The sequence below is a fragment of the Bidens hawaiensis genome, unplaced genomic scaffold (assembly GCF_021521415.1).
Source record: "Bidens hawaiensis isolate Kalapana, Puna unplaced genomic scaffold, B.hawaiensis_p1.1 tig00002553_1, whole genome shotgun sequence".
In the NCBI taxonomy this organism is placed as follows: domain Eukaryota; kingdom Viridiplantae; phylum Streptophyta; class Magnoliopsida; order Asterales; family Asteraceae; genus Bidens; species Bidens hawaiensis.
The window spans coordinates 1,383,219-1,403,509 of record NW_027491139.1 but is presented as its reverse complement, the minus strand read 5'-3'; the positions used below and the strand labels follow the sequence as shown (position 1 = coordinate 1,403,509).

Sequence of the window (20,291 nt, the reverse complement as noted above, 5' to 3'; positions counted from 1 at the left end):
GATTATTATTGCTCGTGAAATGGATGTAGATAACGTATAAGAGCGTGAAATGCCACTACCGTTGCCTTGAAAAGAAAGACTCGGTGGCATGTTATGTTGAAAGATGTTTGGCATGTCTTCAAGCTAAAAATAAACTCCCAAAGCCATTTGAATACTTGCAAGAGATGGAAATACAAGTATGAAAGTGGGATATAGTAACTATCGACATAACCACTAAACTTCCAAGGACATGGAGAGGACACGGCAATATATAAGTTACAATGGATCGATTGGCCAAATCTGCACACTTCCTACTGATTGGAAAGAGTTACTTCATGGATAAACTAGCATGTATGTATGTGAATGAAATAGTGGTAAGACATGTGGTACCACTTTCCATAGTGCCCAAAGTTAGATAAGACTAAAGAGTCTAAATCCCGTGGGTAATTAAGATTGATAGCCCACACATATCTTGAAGAATACATAAAAAGATTTATAGATCTATCTAATATATTTATAGGATTTTCCTAAATCGTAAATTGGACATTAACGGATCAAAATCCCTTGATTTGCAACAGGGCCACATGTGCAGTACATATATTTGTTTTCTTCAAACTTACACACAACCATGTGCTATGTGCATTATTTTGTTTCAGTTGATCATCATCAGGACAATTTGGTCACGTGGTAAACTTGTGATGGCTTGTGTTTTACGGTGTTTAGACTTGTATTATGGAACTATTGTCCGGTCATTTTTATATGAATTCGTGCTAATACTTTTAACATTTGGAGCTACTTTTTTTGGCTTTAGTTGTAAGTTTTGAAATTTTGAATTCATATAAGACACAGAAAAAAAACCGATCGAATAAGAATTTGAACTCGGTTTATTTGATGCGAATTAATTAAAAAAAAAGTATAATCCAATTTAAAAGCATTTATTACTTATATTTTATACATTGAATGAAAATGAAAAGTTGTTATAATTTTAAATCGTTTGAAAATTGAAAACCAAAATCGAATCTTTACGCCTCTAAAATTACCTTTATTTTTTTTTTCTAAAAAGCAACATGCAATCATTCATAACAAATCTATAACGAATGCCAATATTCGATTGAGGCAATTTATTTAATTAAAATGATACTTGTTTTACCAAATCAAACCACTAATCAAATTAAAATACGTAATTAAACTCTGTACAGATCATCAAAACCAATCAAAGATAACAAGCTGGAACCTTTTATTTCAAGAGATTTTATTACCCAAAGCTACAAATGAATTCATCATACAACTATCAATCTAGTTCATCAAAACTCATTACAATTAGACTTCTTTTCTTCAAATCTCAACCCCTCATCGATTATCCATCTCCGGGTCAAGAATTTGAAAACCACCCACTGCCCTCCACCACTTAATCATCGTCGGATTTCCGCCCATATGTCCATATTTCATGATCAAGATTCGAAATTTACGCCTCGAAATGATGCATAAATCAAGAAAATTTGTTAATTGCATAGTTTAACAGTGCAAGCTACTGCTTGTGCCCAATATTTGAGCCTTGCTTTCACTTCCTCAGGATGATCACCTACAAAAAGTAAATCAAAACAAATTAAAAACAAGATCTTGCACACTTAATGAACATTTATAAAACTCGAATAATAAACTAAAAGTACACATTATATAATTAAAATTTACCTATATGATTCAAATTCGAGTTTCATCAATAATTTCAAACTAAACCCGGATCTTGTCCAAATGTACATTTGTTGTGTTTGACTACGCGTTTAGATCGCAATAACTTTCTAAACGCGCATTCAAACACCATTAATACATTACTTTAATTTTACATCTATACATTAATAAATTAAAAATTAAATATATAATTCAAATTCAAATTTCAAACAATAACCAACAATGATCCGATTAAACCCAGATCTGGTACACTTAATGTACATTTGACCATTTGGGGTGTTTGTGTTCGCGTTAAAACGCACTAACTTTCTAAACGTGTACACAAACACCCCGATTAATAAATTTAAAAATAAAATAAAATCCTCACCAGGACTAGAGATCTTCCAATTAGCAATAGGAGCCAGAGGCGGGGACGCAGTTTCATTAACCGGCTCCGCCTCCGGCTTCTGCTGCTCATCAAGAAACTTCTGGCTCATCGAATAACACAATTCGAGGGCCGGGAGCGTATTACAAAGCTCCGGAATCTCATCATAACTAAACCCAAAGCCCAAATCAAAACAGCCTTTAAGCTCATCAAGATCTTCATCAGTCAAACTCTTGGCCCTCACAAGATCATCTTCATCTGATGCCTCAACATACCCTTCAAGAAACACTTGTTTCTTCTTCTTCCGGAACCCAGATCGAGGTTCAATTGATGATGATCGGTTTGAGAATTCAACATCTGGGTATTGTTCCTCGTGGAAGATTCTTTCGGAAATTGATTCCATTGATTCGTATGAACAGCTACCCATTGTGGATGTGATGATTAAATCCCCTGTTTTTTATGGGATTCTGTTGTTTGGGGTTTGTAAAGTGGTTATGTGAGAGGAATGAGTCAGGTTTTAAAGACTTTGGAGGGTATAATTGTCATGTATGATGGATGTATGCATGTCATGTATGATGGATGTATCATATATAAATGATAGAGATGTAAAACCAAAATTTCCATAAATACCCCATATTTCATTAATTTGGTTTTTGTGATATTTATTTTATTCAAAAATTCGTGTCTGGCTCAAAAATATCTCGAGTGAAAATAAGCGCATTTGTTAGTTCGCTTATTTGACTCGTTTAAATTAAAAGTTTTGTTTATCAAAAAACCACACGATATGGTAGATGAGTAACTCTGGTATTAGTTTTAGTACTAGTTTTTTTTACTTAAGTGCTAAAAATACCCTTAATTTTATTTTAAAGATTTAACTTGACATCTGAACTAAGTGGAGCTCAGATAAAATAACTTAGTCAATCTAACCTAGTTTAACTTTGAGATTGAGTCTGAGTTTCAACCAGTCTAGACAACTGAGCTTGTGAAGCATCCTGCATCCTTATGTCAAAAGCATAGTCGTCCCAGTCAGTTACCCAAATAAGAAATAACATGTCAAATAAATTGGTCCTTTTATAACGTTAAGAAAGTATTTTAGGATTTTAATCTATGCAATTTAACAATTGTTATAATATTAGTATGAACGTATTTAGCAGAAAATAAATGAATTGAAACTATAAAACTTAATCTAGAGAGTTAAAAATTCTTTACAAAAACTGCTGAGTTGTAAATTATATATACGAAAATTTATTTTACTCAAAACTGCTAATTTCTTGAGTGAATGAGAGGGAGTTATTTTTAACTTTCTAACGGCGTAATTTAATTGAAAAAAAAAATAGAATGAGCATGGCAAGTAGCCTGACCCACCAAAAGCACCTAAGGTCACTAACTTACAATAGCAAATTGAAATTACACCATTTAGCTCATACTAATCCATTATTTTCATTCTATTTTTTATCCATGAAAACGTCAAAACTTTGATCTCTTTAAAAACCTTAGATGGACATGCTCATCTTGTCTTGGAATGCTTTCTCGCTCCTAGTTTTTCAAATGCTCCATACTGGTTACAAGAAAAATAGTATGTAGAAGCTTGTTTTTTTATCAAGTGAAAATACCAAATAAGGAAACTCCATAAGGCCCGTCAATGTGGTTGAGATAATTGAATTAAGATGATACCATTATTGGATTCTAATCCAAATAATTTTAGCCAAATTAGAATGCAAGTAGATATGTTCAATGGTTTCCAAGAAATCGTGACACATTAAGCAATCAATCGAGTTTATCATAATGCCATGCCTTCACAACGTCTCCCTAGTTAGAAGTTGATTCAAAAACTCTTCAACTAAAGAAATTGACCTTAAGCGATACCAAATGCTCCACTTATAGTTTGTAGTCGGCACCAAACTATTGAAGCCATTCATGAGCAATCGTATAGATGAGATGGAGAATATTTGGAGCATCAAACTAATAATAGGCGATGGAATTCCGTTTCAGAACTTGAACTCAGATATTGATGATTGGTAGAACTAAGGACCTATTAGAAAAAGATTTTACAAATGAATACCGTGTGTCATATAAAAGACGGGATGTTCTAGAAAAGTAATTAATACGCGAAGATGATTTCATTTAGTACCAAAACAATTTAATCAATGTTTCTTGCCCGTTTCAAATCAATGTGAACATGAATAATAAATAGACACGTTTCAAAGGAGGTAGTTGATTAATTAAATTGTCAATTCGAATCAGTTTAGTCAAAGGCCAATACCTACTAATTTAATGTAATTTAATTTGCCACGTAACTCTAATATGTTATTTTATCTTAGTTAAGACCAAAGTTAAATAGAACATGGGTATAATCTCTAACCACAGTCAATGAGTTTTTAGCTCAACTAGCATTAGAAAAAAAGTGAAGACTTGGGCTAAAGACTGTAAGGTCTCAAGTTCAAATTTGATTCCAACCGGGTTTAATTGCAATGGGCCTTGAAACAAGATATCGTTGGCTTGGGCTGCCCAAGGTTGTATGCAATCACGGGCGTATGGGTCGCCTTTTTTCCACTGGGTCACCCCAAGCAGTAGAGTTATATTCGTTTGTCGTTAAAAAGGGAAAAAATCTCATACGACCAAATTAGTAATTAAACGATTCTCTTAATGCCCTCTTAGGGTTGTATATTTGTTTGGATTTTTAGTCATTGGCTATTTTCTAGTTTCTTTGTTATTGTTATATAATATATATGCATATTGGTAAACCCACTAACCCGTCCCACATAATTTTCATTAGATAGGTCAAGTTCCTAAAAAATCATTCCTCATGGTTCTTGTTCGGGTACCATTGTACTTGGTGGCTGCTACCAAAATCCGCTAACCCATTTCATGTGTAATTACTCTAATTTTTTTAGACGTTGGTTATTTAATTTAAACATGATCGTTCACACACAAATTTAAAGGGGTGGCAGGTTTCTTGGGATCGATCACATGGTTCTTCCTGATAAAGTAGTTGACATGAATTATCATTATCATCATAAAACACAACCTGTTCTTTAGTTCTTCAACGATTTTAGGCACACATGTAATAAAGTTTAGTTAGTAATCTTCGTTGATAATATGATAGTATACAATTTCAATGTTAATATCGATACTGAATTAGATTTATGATAGTGAAGACAGAAAATAACAGTTATGGAATGAAAATGAGCTATTAAGTGTATCAAAATTTCGTTTAATTTTATGTTATCAAGATATTTTTAAGGTTGTGAAATTAACTTTTTTTTCTTCACAAAAACAATATATTTTTGAGCATTTGTCTTGATAAATCCTGGAAAAAAAATGCACACATTTGATTTGTTTTTTTAGTTTGTGAGTTAGGAATTAAATTTTGGATGGAGATTCTGATAATTCTCATAAGAGTTAATTACACAGTTAGTCTCTATAGTTTCTCAAAAGTAACATGTTTGAGTATTAAATTTTTCAAGTAACATTGACTTCTTGCATTAATTTTTATAACACACTTAGGTACTAACACTACGATCGTTAAAACTTAACTAAGAAGTCCCTCACATGTCTAACACGTAAGGATATTTTCGTCTCTTTCAAATTAAATGATCCTTATAATTATAAATTTTGACCTTCTTTTCCCCATTTCCCACCTGCAAATTCGTTGTTGTCGACAATGGTTTTTTTAGATGTGGAAGTCTGGAAATAATCAAAACATCATGGACTGAAAGTAATCGTCGACATCTACTTTGTAGCTACCACCAACTAGTAAGTATTTAAACCCTAAATTTGTTCACGACTAAACTGCAATCAACGCTCGTTCAATGGCATCTAATTCAGTAACAATAATTGTTTTATATTCACCAAATCAACATATCAACCTTGCACTTTTCATAAACTTGATTAGAAAACTCTGAAAAGCCTCCTCCATGGTAACCTTTGAGACAAAAAAAAACACTAGATAATTCTCTAAAACAAATAATCGATATCGTCGTCATCCTTAATGAGATCGCACAAAAATCGAAGAACATAATAAAAAACCTAAACTTTTTTCATCGCTTTATAAGAGACCGATAATACTTACAATATATAACATAACCAAAATCGAAATCATCCTTTATAACTGCCCATACTGAGATAACTTTAGCCTTAGTTTGGATTAGGAACAGGTTTGGGTATATGAGCCTCTGAGGGTAGCACCCCTCTCTATCTTAGGTATACAAGGGATATTTCAGTTAAGTTTTAATGATCATTAATGTTAGTACCTAGGTTGTTATATAAGATAAAGCATAGAACTCAACCCTCTTACTTGAAAACTTAAGTACCTAAAGTTATTACTTGTGAGAAACCAACTACACTAATTGTGTAATTAACTGTCCTCACAATTAAAATGAATTGATGAATTTTGTTCCATAATTTTCAGCAATATATAACATTATTTAAAAAAAAATACAGTCAATCATTAATATATTTATGATTTTGTATATATTAAATATACACTGCCAAATTAAATTTTTGGATCACCTACTAACTGAAAATAAAAATGATTGGAGTAGTATTTTATTCTATCTTTTATATACATTATTGATCGTGGAATCTTTTGATCCAATATCTAAGGGAAAATATAAGCATCAAACACATCTTGAAGTTAAATATTACAAAACATATAATAAAGTATAAAGTCAGTAACTCAAATATATGTTGTTATAAGCTATCACCTTATTTATTTCAATATATATTGTATTTTTAATTGCAAATACATAATAATGGGAATAAAAGGCCAACTGCCATGCCAGCAAACTTGTGCTGTCCTTTCTTCATCAACTTGATATTGTTATTTCACCAATAAAATTTAATTTTATTCATTTTCATGAATTTATTCAAATTTGATTTCATAGCTTATAATATAATTATATATTTAATGTTGTATGTTTAATCTTATAAATAGTTCATTATAAATGTATATCTCGAATAACTATGTGTTATACCAAACTTTGCCTTATCGTTAATATTGATTCATGTGATTTTCGTCGTTTGATGGTTGTTATATATCATTTATATTTAGCTTCAGTAATCGCTGTTTATAGAACCTTCACACACTTCGTTTCCTAGTCTAAACCATAGCAATATCCACGGTCTCTAAGTTGTCTTACCGAGCTCATCTAACTTCTTTATAACTAGACAGACATATACATTCGACTATGCACCAAGAGCCTAACAACAAACATCATTGATGAAACAGGTTTATTAAATTTATTGATTACATTAATATTCTATCAATAATAGGTTTACTTTTCTTCAAAAAGAATAAAGCATATTTAATAACACTAAAACCAAAAAGAAAAAAAAAAGGTAACTTTGTGAACTAAATTAAAAGTTGTAAATCATGATTAGTGTACAAAAAGTTTTTAGTGTTTATAAAAGATCATTATATATTTCGAAACTCTAGAAAGTAGTATAATATTTTAAGAAATAATATTAAAATCTGGCATAAAAGAATATTCTTTTATATTTTCTAATTAGAAAAGGGATCAACCGCCGAATATGGGGCTTTTTCACACCTGAAAGTTGAATTTGGTAAAATTTATTAAGTGAGCCAATCCAACATAGGTTACCTGTCTACGTAGGTGACAAGTGTCCTATTAAACCTTTTACAACCGGGTCGGGTCATTTGAAGTGGTCCAAAGTGACAGCTCATCACATACAACTGGAATATTGATGCTACACCATACATCATGCATGTATGTGTATTATATTACATTCATATCATGATGGCATGTTGAATTCAATCAATGCCACATATCATATTCTACTCTACTTTCAAATTACAAACTCTTATATAAATCTATCTTAAATAAGTAAATGTTACATTTTTCACGACGACCAAACATTAGTACTTTACACTCACTCTTTTAAATGAAAAGGTTTTACCTAGTACCTTGATATTATCTGCCAAATGCCCATTAGTATTATACGGAATGACTTGACATGTTCATTAGATACACGAGCAAGTTATAGTGTATATTTCATCTTTAATTCTTAAATATGGAAAATTACGCCTCTAGTTATTACTGTTCACTTTAGTTGCACATATATAGTTGTTGACATGGATGCCGTAAAATATTTATGTTAAATTTGAGTGAAATCAACATTTTACCTTTAAACTATGAAGCCTTTATCAAATATACAACATTTACAAAACCGACTTGAAATGATAAAAAAACTAGTGCTTGATTATAAGAATCATCTAGCAATATCGTGTTTTATTTCAAACATATTTTCGTCACATTGAATCTGTCTTAAAAGATTTTAAATTAAGTACATGTTCTTAAATTATAAGCTCATATTATTTATAAATAAAGTTTATAAAATAATATTTGGTTACTTATTTCTAAAATGACTCATTTCAACCAATAAAAAAATAAAAAAAAAATACTTATAGCGATGAACCTGTTTTGTGGTATTTCCCACCTAAAATGACACATTTCTAACCCGACTCCACTTTGATAGAACCTATTTTGAACACCCCCCCCCCCCCCCACCCCAACAATTAAACTTTTTTTAGAATAACACATTTTGACCCGATCTCATTTAGCTCAGACCCTATATTAATCCAAACTCATTCCGACTCATCACCCAAATTTGCATGACACTCAATTTGCCAGACTTTTAAAATCATCATTAGATAAGATCATAAACTTCTGAAAACTATATTCTATTTGTAAATCATGAAAAAGAACAAAATAAATAATTTGATAATGCTTAAAAGAAAGAAAACATAATATTCGATGTTTTGTTTGATATAGAAGAAGAGACATAGTGATGGTAATTGAATAGAGCGACGACCATAGGAAATGGGTGGGGGCTATATAATGAAGAAGAGACAATGTAAGATCCAACATAGCACATGGAGGGTCACCATCGGACACCGGTCTCAACCATTCGGGTGAACCATGTATTTCCCTACGTCTCCACCACACCAAACCACATATTCATTGCACCCATCACCAATACAAACCACATGATAATACTCATTTGGTAACTTGTGGTTTGGTTTAGTTTAACTTGTTTGCTGACCCGTCGTTTATAATCGATTTAGATTTGTTATGATAGGCGATTTGATTTCGGGTTATAGATTGAAAGAGACTATTCTCGAGCTAGCCTGACCCTTATAGGGTCCATCTTTTGTACTTTTCCAAAAGATAAAACGCTAATAACGACAATTAGAATAATTTTGTCGGTTTAAGATGTACTAGTTATTTAGTTTTCACTATTTTTAAAAGATTCAAAGTTTATCACATTAATTAAACCAAGGAACAACTAGTAAAAAATGTTGATGATATGCACTGAACTGGCCGCTTTATTTATTTATTTATTAAACGGTCTCAATAATCGTATAACTAAATAAATAACCTAATAACTATAAAATATATAATTATACAAAAACTATACTAACTAAAAGATAGAACATAAATCAAAAGCATAAAAATGGGTCCGGCTAAACGCGCCCCCCCCCCCCCCCCTCTTCTACTTGTCATACCCTTCCCCTACATTTTCACTTTCTATAACAATTTTATTTGACAAATTATATATCTATAACATTTTCTAATGTTAAACCAAAAAATATAAAGTTTTTATTTTTATGTAAAAATATAAAAATATTCTTAAAACTAAATTAAAAAATTAAGTATAAGAAAAATTCAATTGGTTGAAATATAAAAATGTTCTTAAAACTTAATTAAAAATTAAAAAATTCAATTAAGAAAAATGTTCTTAAAACTAAAAAATTATGTCATTATCCAACCAATTGAATTATAAGAACTATCTTTTTTAAAGAAAAAAAAATCACACGCCTATCACCAAGTTATTATCGAGTCTTTTTAGTAAGAGATATCTAAAATATAAACACTTACACAGATACTCACACAATCACGCTCAATTCATGTGTTCAATCGCAAAATAAATAAACTAGCTAGTTCACCCTATTGTTGTCCGTCCAATCCATACTAACCGAAGCAGCGAGTTCTTCTGTCCGCTCCATGTGTAAAAGCATTCTCAAATCATTGACTAGCAGGGGTGTTCCTTACACCTACTCCCCTTTTGGATATTTAGGTTTGAGTAAATGTCCACATGTTCTAAATGTGCTCTAATGGTTTAAAGATATGATTGCATTCGTTACTTCCATGAATTTTGGTTTAGTGTTTCATGTGTTAGGCTTCTTTTCAGATTTGTTAGGATTGTTTATTGTTACACCTAATTGAAAAGACAACCCTATAAATATCTATTGAAAGAGTTTTTAAGTTTATGACACGTTTTTAGTAATTTGATACTTTGCTCCGAACAACTGTTTGTGGGCACGGGCGACCTCACGAAAGACACCGTGGGCTCCTTTAAGTTTTAATTCATTTACTTTAATATCTAAAACTAAAAGTAATAAACCGATAGCACAAAAACAGATGAAATGGTGTCAGGACCGCACATACCTCATTCTGGGCTTGACGAGCATTTAGAGCACGGTTTCAGCGGGTATATATGTTCATAATTTTTAATTATTTTAAATTATATGTGTGTGCATATATATACACACACTAGTAAGAAACTCGTGCAATGCGGTGTCAGCGATAATTTATAACACGGTACTTGCTTTTTGTTATTTTATCAATCCTCTCGTGATATGTTGTATGACACCTCTTTTAGTTTTCTTTTTCATAGCATTAGTGTGGTTCACCTATGCTGTGAGACTTTCTTGTATCTTCTCCTCTTTGAATGTTGTTGAGACCTCAAATGAATAGTGTTTCCCGTGTTTGGGTGAGAGAGATTTGTGTGATGGTGTTAATCGTGAAACAACCGTGTTGGCCGATGGCACCCCAAACAATAAGTTATGCTTTCTCCATTATTCCTTGTCTGAGCCTTCTTTACAAAGAGAGTGCATTACATATATAAGGTCCAGGAGAAATTTTTTTCTCCGGACCGTTGTCCTAGACTACCTCCTATTATCCAGTGGGTTCTTCTCTTCTCTCTGGCTTTCATAGGAGACTTGCCTTTGTCCACTGGGTATGTCCTTTTGTTCCAAGAATACGTAAGCTGCCCTTCTGTGTCGTCCAGGGTAATAGGGACAACTCAGTCACTGACCACAGTCTTTGTCTTGGTGTGCATTGGGTATCCCTGGATTGGGTCTTTTGTCTTGGGCTCGTCTGTCTTGATGGTGCCTTTTGGGCTTTATCGGGCCAAATACGGGGTAGTCTCTTCAAGTCCCCCGGTCTATTATTCTGACAAGGATAATGGACTTAGTCCAAGCCCGTCTTTCACTTCCTCTCCAGTACTCCCTTTCTTCTCTTCTCCCTGGGGCTGTAGCTAGCCTCCTTTTATCCGCTGGATATTGTCTCGTCTCCTGGAGTATGCGTGCCTTGGGACCTCCCCCAAGTCAGGCGCACCGAAACTTTTGACCCCTTTGACTTGGTCTTTTATCTTGTCATGCCCTTTGTTCTTGGGCCTCTTTTCTTGGGCTAGGTATCATGTTCTTCACTTTAAGGGTTGTTACCCCACTCAAAGAGCCCAATTTCCACGTAGGCTCTACAAATGCTATGTGTTTTTATCAAAACAACATTGCTGTATATTTGTTTAGATAGATAAGCTAAACCACAATTGTTAGATGTTAAATCGATACATGAATTTGGGCAAATGTTTTTAAAACATTAGCAAGTGAATTTGGAAAAAAAAAGATAAAAAAATAATAATAAAAATGGCCAAGTACATTAGCAACACACTTATTTTTAATTGGTCCAAAAAGTTTGGAAAAAAAACCCCTAGTAATTTAACAATTAGTTTGTTTATTTTAGTTGGACTAAAAAAATATGAAAGAAAGGGCCTAGTAATTTATGTTTAATTAGGAAAAAAAATATGAAACTTTTTTTTATATATAAGACTTAATTTTTTATACTTGTCTTGAGCATTAGAAAGATGAATGACCCTGTATGATGCTATGTATTATATATATTGCGCTATGAAAGTTATATAAGAAGACAAAACATTTATTTTCTTTCCTTAATGGTGTATAGATTGGCTTCAAGAAAAAAGGGCTGAAGGGGAACCATTTATTAGTTCCTATAACCTATTTTGCCTTCATTATATATCCTTTCAAATTTTATGTGATATAGTCTTTTTATATGTATGAAAAACTGAAACTGAAAACAGTTTTATAATAAATATATTGGTTATGAAAAGAAGATGTGAAAAAATATAACGTTTTTTTTATTTGAATGACGCAGGAAAAAGTTTTTTAGTTACAATTGTCGGTTGAGTATGCACATTATTTTCATGTTTTTTTAAACCATACACAACAAATGGTCTTGGACTCTTGGGCATTTATCTATCAACTTAGGTTTAATGAAGTACAGTGATGAAGTTAGTCTTAGTCACAACAGTGACTTTACGAACCCAATACCGTGTTTAGTACTTAAAAAAATTTCGGATACAAGCATAAAAATTTACACTACTAAGCAAAAAAATGATAGTAACTGAAGTCATCCCTGGTCTCTCTTATACTTTGCCCGAAGTAACCCGTGGATTGATTTGACACAAAAGAGAGAAATTTTAACATTTAGCATTTTAGAATAGGGATAATACAAGAAATATACAGTTTACATAAATATCTAAGATGTATACATAATATGTGAAACGTGTCATAACCATTTTATCTAATAACTATTATAATATTTACTTGAAATCCTTAGGGCATGTCGTTTCACAGAATTCGTGAGAATTTAAAGCAATTGGAATTAAAATCCTATGACATGGCGTGTTCGTTTCGTTGGAATTAGAATCATAATTTCATTTTGGTGTGTTCGGTTCAAAGAATTGGAATTGAAATTGGAATTCAATTCTCTCAAATTCCTTTGGGCGCGTTCGTTTCACGGAATGGAATGGAATTGGAATTGGAATTTGCATAGGATTTGGAATTTGAAGGATTTGGATTTGGAATCTGAACATTCCCATAGGAATTGGAATTGGGGGGAACTGAAATCCAAATACATTCTTAATGTGTTCGTTTGACAAATGAATAGGAATCAAGTTTTTTTTTTTTTAACAATGATAAAGGCGAAAACATTTTAGTTTTTTTAGATTTTTTGTTTTTTATTTATATTGTGCGTTATGATTTTTTTATTATTTTTTTTGAATTTTTTATGGGTTTCCTATTAAGATTAAAAACACCTAAAAAAATATTCAAAAATAATAATAAAAAAATTCATAACTCAAAATATAAATTAAAAACAAAAAAAGTAAAAAAAACTAAAATGTTTAGTTCGTTGTCCTTGCTAAAAAAAATAATAATAATACTCGAGATGAGATTTAAATGAATTTTCTTGAATTCCTCCACATTTTGGAAGGATTTGAAATCCCTATATTTGAAAGAATTTAATTCCAATTCCAATTCTTTGAACCGAACACACCAAAATGAAATTAAGATTCCAATTCCAACGAAACGAACACGCCATGTCATGGGATTTTAATTCCAATTCCTTTGAATTCTCATGAATTCCGTGAAACGAAAACGCGCTTTAAATTAAGGAATTCCAAATTCTTCCAAAATGTGGATGATTTCAAGGTAATTCATTGCAATCTATTCTAGAGTTTTATTTTTTTATTTCTTTAGTTTTTTTTTGTTTTTTTTAGCGAGGACAACGAATAAAACATATCAGTTATTTTACTTTTTTGTTTTTTATTTATATTTTAAGTTATAATTTTTTTATTAATACTTTTGAATATTTTTTTTGAGTGATTTTTTATCCTAATAGAAAACCTAGAATAAAAATTCTAAAAAAATAAAAAAAAAATCATAACGCAAAATATAAATGAAAAACAAAAAAGCAAAAATGTTTTCATCGTTATCTTTGTTAAAAAAAACTCGATTTCTATTCATTTGTCAATCGAACACATTAAGAATGCAATTGGTTTCAATTCCCTCAAATTCCAATTCCTATTAGAATGTTCAAATTTCAGATCCAATTCATTCAAATTCCAATCCTATTCAAATTCCAATTCCATTCCATGAAACGAACTCATTCAAATTCCAATCCTATTCAAATTCCAATTCCATTCCATGAAACGAACGCCCTAAGAATTCCTTAATTAAAATGGATTTTATAGTGAGCCGACTTTACTTAAAATCTTATACATGGAGGGAACTCTAAATAATATAATTCTTCACAAAATACAAATCCAAGTCTTTTATTAAATTTGGCACTAATATTGCTGCACCTTCTGTACAAACCTCGAAACAAATATAACACAATATATCTTACATTCAAGTTTTTAACCATATAAAGTAACCACACCTATACACATCTTTGCAATCAAACCTACCACTGCAAACCGGGCGCCTTTAGCCATTAAAATCGGCTTCACCCTACACACCACACACCCGACCAACCCCCATTCCACCACGGTCCTGCCTCACACCTCACGAATCGACCCCCTTCTCAAGAAGCCCCGAGCCAAGGTCACTACCCCAAGCCCTCTCCTTCCAAATCCTCTCAACTTCATCAAAAGTCAACCCTTTGGTCTCCGGCACAAACACGTAAACAAACACGAATGCCGCCACCGCAATACCCGCCAATATTAAAAAGGTCGAACCGGTCCCAACCGCATCCGCAACCGAAAGAAAACTCTGAGCCACAATCAAATTCGAAATCCAGTTCACGGTAGCCGACATCCCACTACAAGTCCCCCTATATGACTCGGGATATATTTCCGAGTTCACTGTCCATGGGACTGGGCCCATACCAGGGGCAAAAAAGGCAATGTAAAGTGTTAGCCCTAGAACAGCGATCCAGCCCACATTAGCATAACCCGATGATGAAAGGAAGAATGCGACGGAGAGGAGGATTAAGGAGAATATTATGCCCGATAAGCTGCTTAGGGCTAACTTCCGGCGGCCCGAGTGGTCGATGAGGTGGATGCCGACAACGGTACCGGCCGCATTCATTAATGCTACTATTAGGGAGAGTAATAGGGCTAACTGATTTGACTGGAAACCCGCCATTTGAACTATGGTTGGACTATAATACATCACGGTGTTGATCCCGGTGAATTGTTGAAACGCCTGCAACCCAGAAAAACCAATCACAACCGAATTTATGGATTTTCATGTATAAACTTTTGTTGTAAATAACTTATAGGAATTTAATAAATAACGTCTAAGCGTAACCCAAATGTATAATAATCAACTGATTATTATTTAACAAAAAGATTTAGGCTCAAAACACATTATTATGGCCTTCTTTTCCAGCCAAAAAAATTCAAGTCTGAAGGTAAAAAAAAAAAAAACTAAAACTGAACAGGTTTCAAAAACTTAAAACCGAATTTTTGGTTTGAGCCCAGACGTAAACCCGTAAACCCGGCCCATGCAGACCCTTACTAGACAGTCGGATAATTAGATAAAATACATAGGTAAAAGTCTCAACCTGTTTGCGTATCAATTTGATCAATCCGGGTTGTACTTTTTCTCAAGTGAGTCAAACGAGTCGTAATTTATGGACCAATTCTAAAGTAGGCCCATAACAAAAGCAAACTCACATTTTATAACAAATGTTAGCAATCACATTAATTCGATTGTATCAACAAATGACATATTTTTGCTGATATTCAAAAGATGTTGCATGTAACATGTTATTTGTCATTTCAGTACACAATGTACATCCATGTCACATGTCATCTGACCTAACAAATAGAATAACTATTTTTTAGAATATATTTATTTTTAAGAACGTCATCTTTTCAAACTCGTACTTAATTTATTATTTTAATTTTCATATATTTAGAAAATGTGGCTTAATATGGTTCATACGTTAGGCCTAATGTAAAACCGGTTGGCAAAGTCAACAAAAAGTTTTAACTTTCATACATAAATACTTTTTTGAATATGTGGCTTATGATGGTTCATAAGTTAGGCCTATTGTAAAACCTGTTGACAAAGTCAACAAAAGGCAACATTCTAATTATTTTTACAACCCCATTTCGGCTCAGCCCAACCTAACCAGTTTCGACATGCGTCAATAAACTAACCCATTTTGCTTTTGTAATCATATTCACACATTAACTATTTATAAATATATATAAATAAATAAAATTTGGACAAATCCATGTCAAGTAAGCCCGGTCCAGACTATTTCAACATGTACCAAAAAAGCCCATTTTGACCCACAACCCATTTTGATCTGTTGCTTTTGTAATCACATTTACACAAAATATAATTTGAACAAAAAGCATTTAGGGTCAGCCCAACCCAACCCATTTCAACACATGCCAAAGAATTACCCATCTTGACCCGTTACCCAATCAGTCAACATACCTGAAGACCGGCTCCAGCAAAAAACGCAAGTCTGATTTCTTTAACTCTGAAAACATCCATATAACTGATGGCATTATTTCTCTGCTTTTCTTCCTCTAAAGCAGTAGAAAGCTGATCAAGTTCTTCCTCTAACCGAAACGGATCATAAATTTTTGACATCACAACAATTGCCTCAGATTTGCTCTTCTACATAACATAAAAGAATAATCAATTGTAAATTGATTTCTATTTCAAGTAATAAGAGTTTAGATGTAATTTCTTTAATTTGTACCTTCATGTAAAGCCAGCGTGGAGACTCGGGTAAAAACAACATTAAAACAAATTGAATAATAGCTGGCACAGCAGCTACTCCAAGCATCCATCTCCATGTCCCGCGAACCTGTTTCACAAAACCGTTTATAAAATAAGATCAAAAATATTATATGTATCATATTGCTTGGGGAAAGAGATGAATTCATCTGTTATTATAAAAAAAGTATAGTCTAAAAACTGTATCATGTTGAAAAGTATTAAACAAAGATATTATGGAAATATGTAATGGTGGTCTAAATAAAACTATAACTGGTAAAAACGAAAATTATAAAATGGTGATGCACAAAAAACCACCTCCGTTATGGGGTAAGCCAAAGATCTAGCAGCAAATTAGTATTCCATGCAGGCTGCCTTTGTAAAAGTAAGCAAGATGTAACAGGGAACACATGTTATAATTTCATATGACCTAAATAAATTCCAAAATCTTTGTATGCAATGTTAATTTTAGTAAAAGAATAATACTCCTTTCATCTCAAAATTAAATTCCAAAATCTTTGTATTCAACGTTAATTTTAGTAAAAGAACAATACTCCTTTAATGTCAAAATAAATGCACCATTTCCCTTTTTACCCTTTTGGCAAACTAAGTTTCATTCTTGAACTACTTCTTTGCATATTTGGATTAAAATAGTAAATAAGTGAACAGTTTTATATAAAATGTCGATAGTTATTTTGAGATTTAAGGAGACATTTGATTGCAAAAATTATGAGGTGAGATATTAGAGAGTGATTTTGCCTCTTTTGAACCAACTTATTAAGCGGGCCCCGCCCCTAACTCAACCTTGAAGCTGCTTCCTTGAAAGTTGAAGCTGCACAACCACAATCTTTCATGTTTATCAAAACACAGTTGAAGTGCAAGTTGATCATAATTTGAGATTAAAACTTACTAAAGCTATCTTTTTCTAAAAGGTTTATTAGTTTATACATCATACAAATCTAGAATAGTAAGCATATGCTTTGAATATAGAAGAGTAAAATAGATGAAGATTCTAAATCATTAGCATTTTACTAGTCCTGTATCAATCTAAAGAGTAAAAGGGTTATCAATAATCTAATATTATTTAAAATATAAATCTTTGAATAAAAAGATGTGCGAGGTCGTATGCAATAAAACATTGTTGAACTACAGTCAATTTTATGATTTTTGTTATCAATTTAAAACCACAAGCCAATGTGAGCTGCTCATAATTTGTTTTTATTTAAGCGAGTACGAAAAAGCAAAAAGAATTAACCTGAGTGAAAGCAAGATTAACAAGGTATGAAAGAAACTGTCCACCAGTGATCATAAGCACATTGGTGCTCACAAGACTGCCCCGAATTTCAGATGGGGCTGCCTCTGCAATATACATTGGTGCGGTAACCGAGGCTACACCCACACCTAACCCAACCAAGAACCGACCCAATATAAGCACATACGGGTCGGGTGCACCTGCCATCACAAACGAACCAAGTGCAAAAACCACATCAGCAAGAAGTGTTGCACGCTTACGCCCGTATGCATCGTTTATCCAACCTCCAGCAGCAGCCCCTATCATTGCACCCACTAAAGCCATACTAACAATTGTCTCCTGTGAATAAAAAAAATTAAAATAAAATCTTTTTAAAATAGGATGCGTTTGGATGCGGATTATAAAACTGATTATCTGATGCGGATTATAAAGCTGTTATAATTAGTCTTTAATGTTTCGCAGAGCTGATATTTTATTATGATTATTCAACAGCGAATCATTAGTTTCATACATGTTAAGAACAAAAGTCATTACTTAAAAAATCTTAAAATTAAATAAAAAACATGATAACTGGAATAACATATACCAGTACCATTGGCCCACAAATAGTTTTAACACATAATAAAGTTGATAAGAGATATATTTTCATATTTTATATTGTACACGTCACTACGTCAATAATATATAAAAATGTATGTTTTGGTCATTTTAATTGTTAGTTTCTTAAATAATCATAATTTGCCAAACGCTCAACACCATAATCTCGCCATCAAATTTTAGGGGAAAAAGCATTGGCCCACAAATGCCTAATTATAGTTAATAAGGCATATTTTCATATTATATACTGATCACTTCAATAACATATAAAAATGCAAGTTTTGGTCATTTTATATGTTACTTTCTTAATTAATTATCATAATTTTCAAATAGTTGATAAGACAAGTTTTCATATTATATATTGAGCAAATAATTCTAATATATACTATTACAATTGATAATATATACTATTGTAGTTGATAAGACATACTTTCATATTATATAAATTGAACACTTCAATAATAAGATATAAAAATGTATTTTTTGATCATTTTACTTGTTACTTTCATATTTAATCATAATTTGGTAAACACTCAAACACCATAATCTCACTATCAATCACCATATCCGCGGCAGCATGTTTTAATCATAATTCATTATGTGATTATTCGACAAGATAAAGTTACCTTGAAAACGCACATCCAAACACTCCCAAAATAATGAAACTTCCAAAATCCAAAGTGATCAAAATAATGGAAATTGTACCTGTAAAAGACTACTTTGATCAACGGCCTCAAATTCATCTCGGATGTACAGAAGTGCACCAGATATGACTCCTGAAACATATATTCAGCTTCAAATATTAATAAAAATCGTTGGTAAATTCGTCTTAACAAATCCACCTAATCTATCTGATTATCCATATAATAACACGTAAATCGGTCACCAACAGAAATTCATTAGTTATCATCATCTAAAATTTTTACAATTTTCTTTTCAATGAACAAAATTTGTTTATGATTTTTATATTAATAACCAGTCCAATACATCTTAACAGGAATAAGCTCTTAACACAGTACAAATTTCGTAACAACCAACAACTAATAAGACAATAACATCAAAATCAACTTAAATCATTATGTAGAGTTACAGGAACAAAATCTTAAAAGAAAAGTGCTTAACAAATAGACCTGATACAGTTTTGAAATGAAAGATAACAAAAGATCAAATATTAATATCATTATTATATTATTATATAACACCCTCTTAATCCTTTTGTTAATGATGATCAAAACTAGAACTAATCTGCATATGAGCATATATCAATCAAAGACAAAAACTTTTTCATCAGATCTAGCAAATATGATATTATGGGCATCAAATAAGTTAAAACAAACAAGACCCATGAAGAAAATGAATGAAATTAATACCCGTATCGTATCCGAAAAGAAGACCACCAATTCCAGCAACAACAGTCAAGCCCAACACATATGTGTTACTAAAATACGTTATCTTCTTATCAATACCAGCATCTATATACCCCGAACTACCCGGTAACGATTCGATCGTCATCTCTTCACCCGATTATTAATTTTCCAAACCCCACAATTTCAAAATTTTCACTCACGCAATTTATCGAACACCTGGCGTGCAAACGTAAAAAAGCAATAAAAATCGGGGCTTTTGGCATCAATTAAAAGCAACCGGTTAGCAGGTTACTTAAATCAATAATAAAGTTGGTTGATTATCAAAGTACACAAAATCTTGAAGCTTTAACGGTAGAAATGATGAGTAAATGAGGCGTGTTTTTGGGGATTTAAAAGTTTGGTAGGCGGAGAATTCAA

General features: G+C 32.1%; 2 protein-coding genes across 2 annotated transcripts; both read right to left on the bottom strand.

Moving 5' to 3' along the window:
- Nucleotides 1–1,128: 1,128 nt before the first annotated feature.
- On the bottom strand, nucleotides 1,129–2,597 carry LOC143620352 (uncharacterized). The gene is made up of 2 exons (XM_077092056.1): nucleotides 2,036–2,597; nucleotides 1,129–1,561 (listed from the first exon to the last, which is right to left on the bottom strand). The coding sequence occupies exons 1-2, from the start codon at nucleotides 2,457–2,459 to the stop codon at nucleotides 1,482–1,484; spliced, it is 504 nt and encodes a 167-aa protein (XP_076948171.1). The 5' UTR covers nucleotides 2,460–2,597; the 3' UTR covers nucleotides 1,129–1,481.
- An 11,651-nt stretch (nucleotides 2,598–14,248) lies between these two features.
- On the bottom strand, nucleotides 14,249–20,291 carry LOC143620349 (inositol transporter 1-like). The gene is made up of 6 exons (XM_077092053.1): nucleotides 19,878–20,291; nucleotides 19,213–19,283; nucleotides 17,914–18,249; nucleotides 16,642–16,749; nucleotides 16,371–16,556; nucleotides 14,249–15,122 (listed from the first exon to the last, which is right to left on the bottom strand). The coding sequence occupies exons 1-6, from the start codon at nucleotides 20,017–20,019 to the stop codon at nucleotides 14,481–14,483; spliced, it is 1,485 nt and encodes a 494-aa protein (XP_076948168.1). The 5' UTR covers nucleotides 20,020–20,291; the 3' UTR covers nucleotides 14,249–14,480.

Excerpts from the sequence above, each read along its gene's own strand:
- LOC143620349 (XM_077092053.1), bottom strand. The coding sequence starts at position 20,019 with ATGACGATCGAATCGTTACCGGGTAGTTCGGGGTATATAGATGCTGGT. Across the intron at positions 18,250-19,212 it reads ATCAAAGTAGTCTTTTACAG|GAGACAATTGTTAGTATGGC; the intron begins GTACAATTTCCA and ends TTTTATTCACAG. Across the intron at positions 16,557-16,641 it reads CACGCTGGCTTTACATGAAG|AAGAGCAAATCTGAGGCAAT; the intron begins GTACAAATTAAA and ends TATGTTATGTAG.
- LOC143620352 (XM_077092056.1), bottom strand. The coding sequence starts at position 2,459 with ATGGGTAGCTGTTCATACGAATCAATGGAATCAATTTCCGAAAGAATC. Across the intron at positions 1,562-2,035 it reads TTGGAAGATCTCTAGTCCTG|GTGATCATCCTGAGGAAGTG; the intron begins GTGAGGATTTTA and ends TACTTTTTGTAG.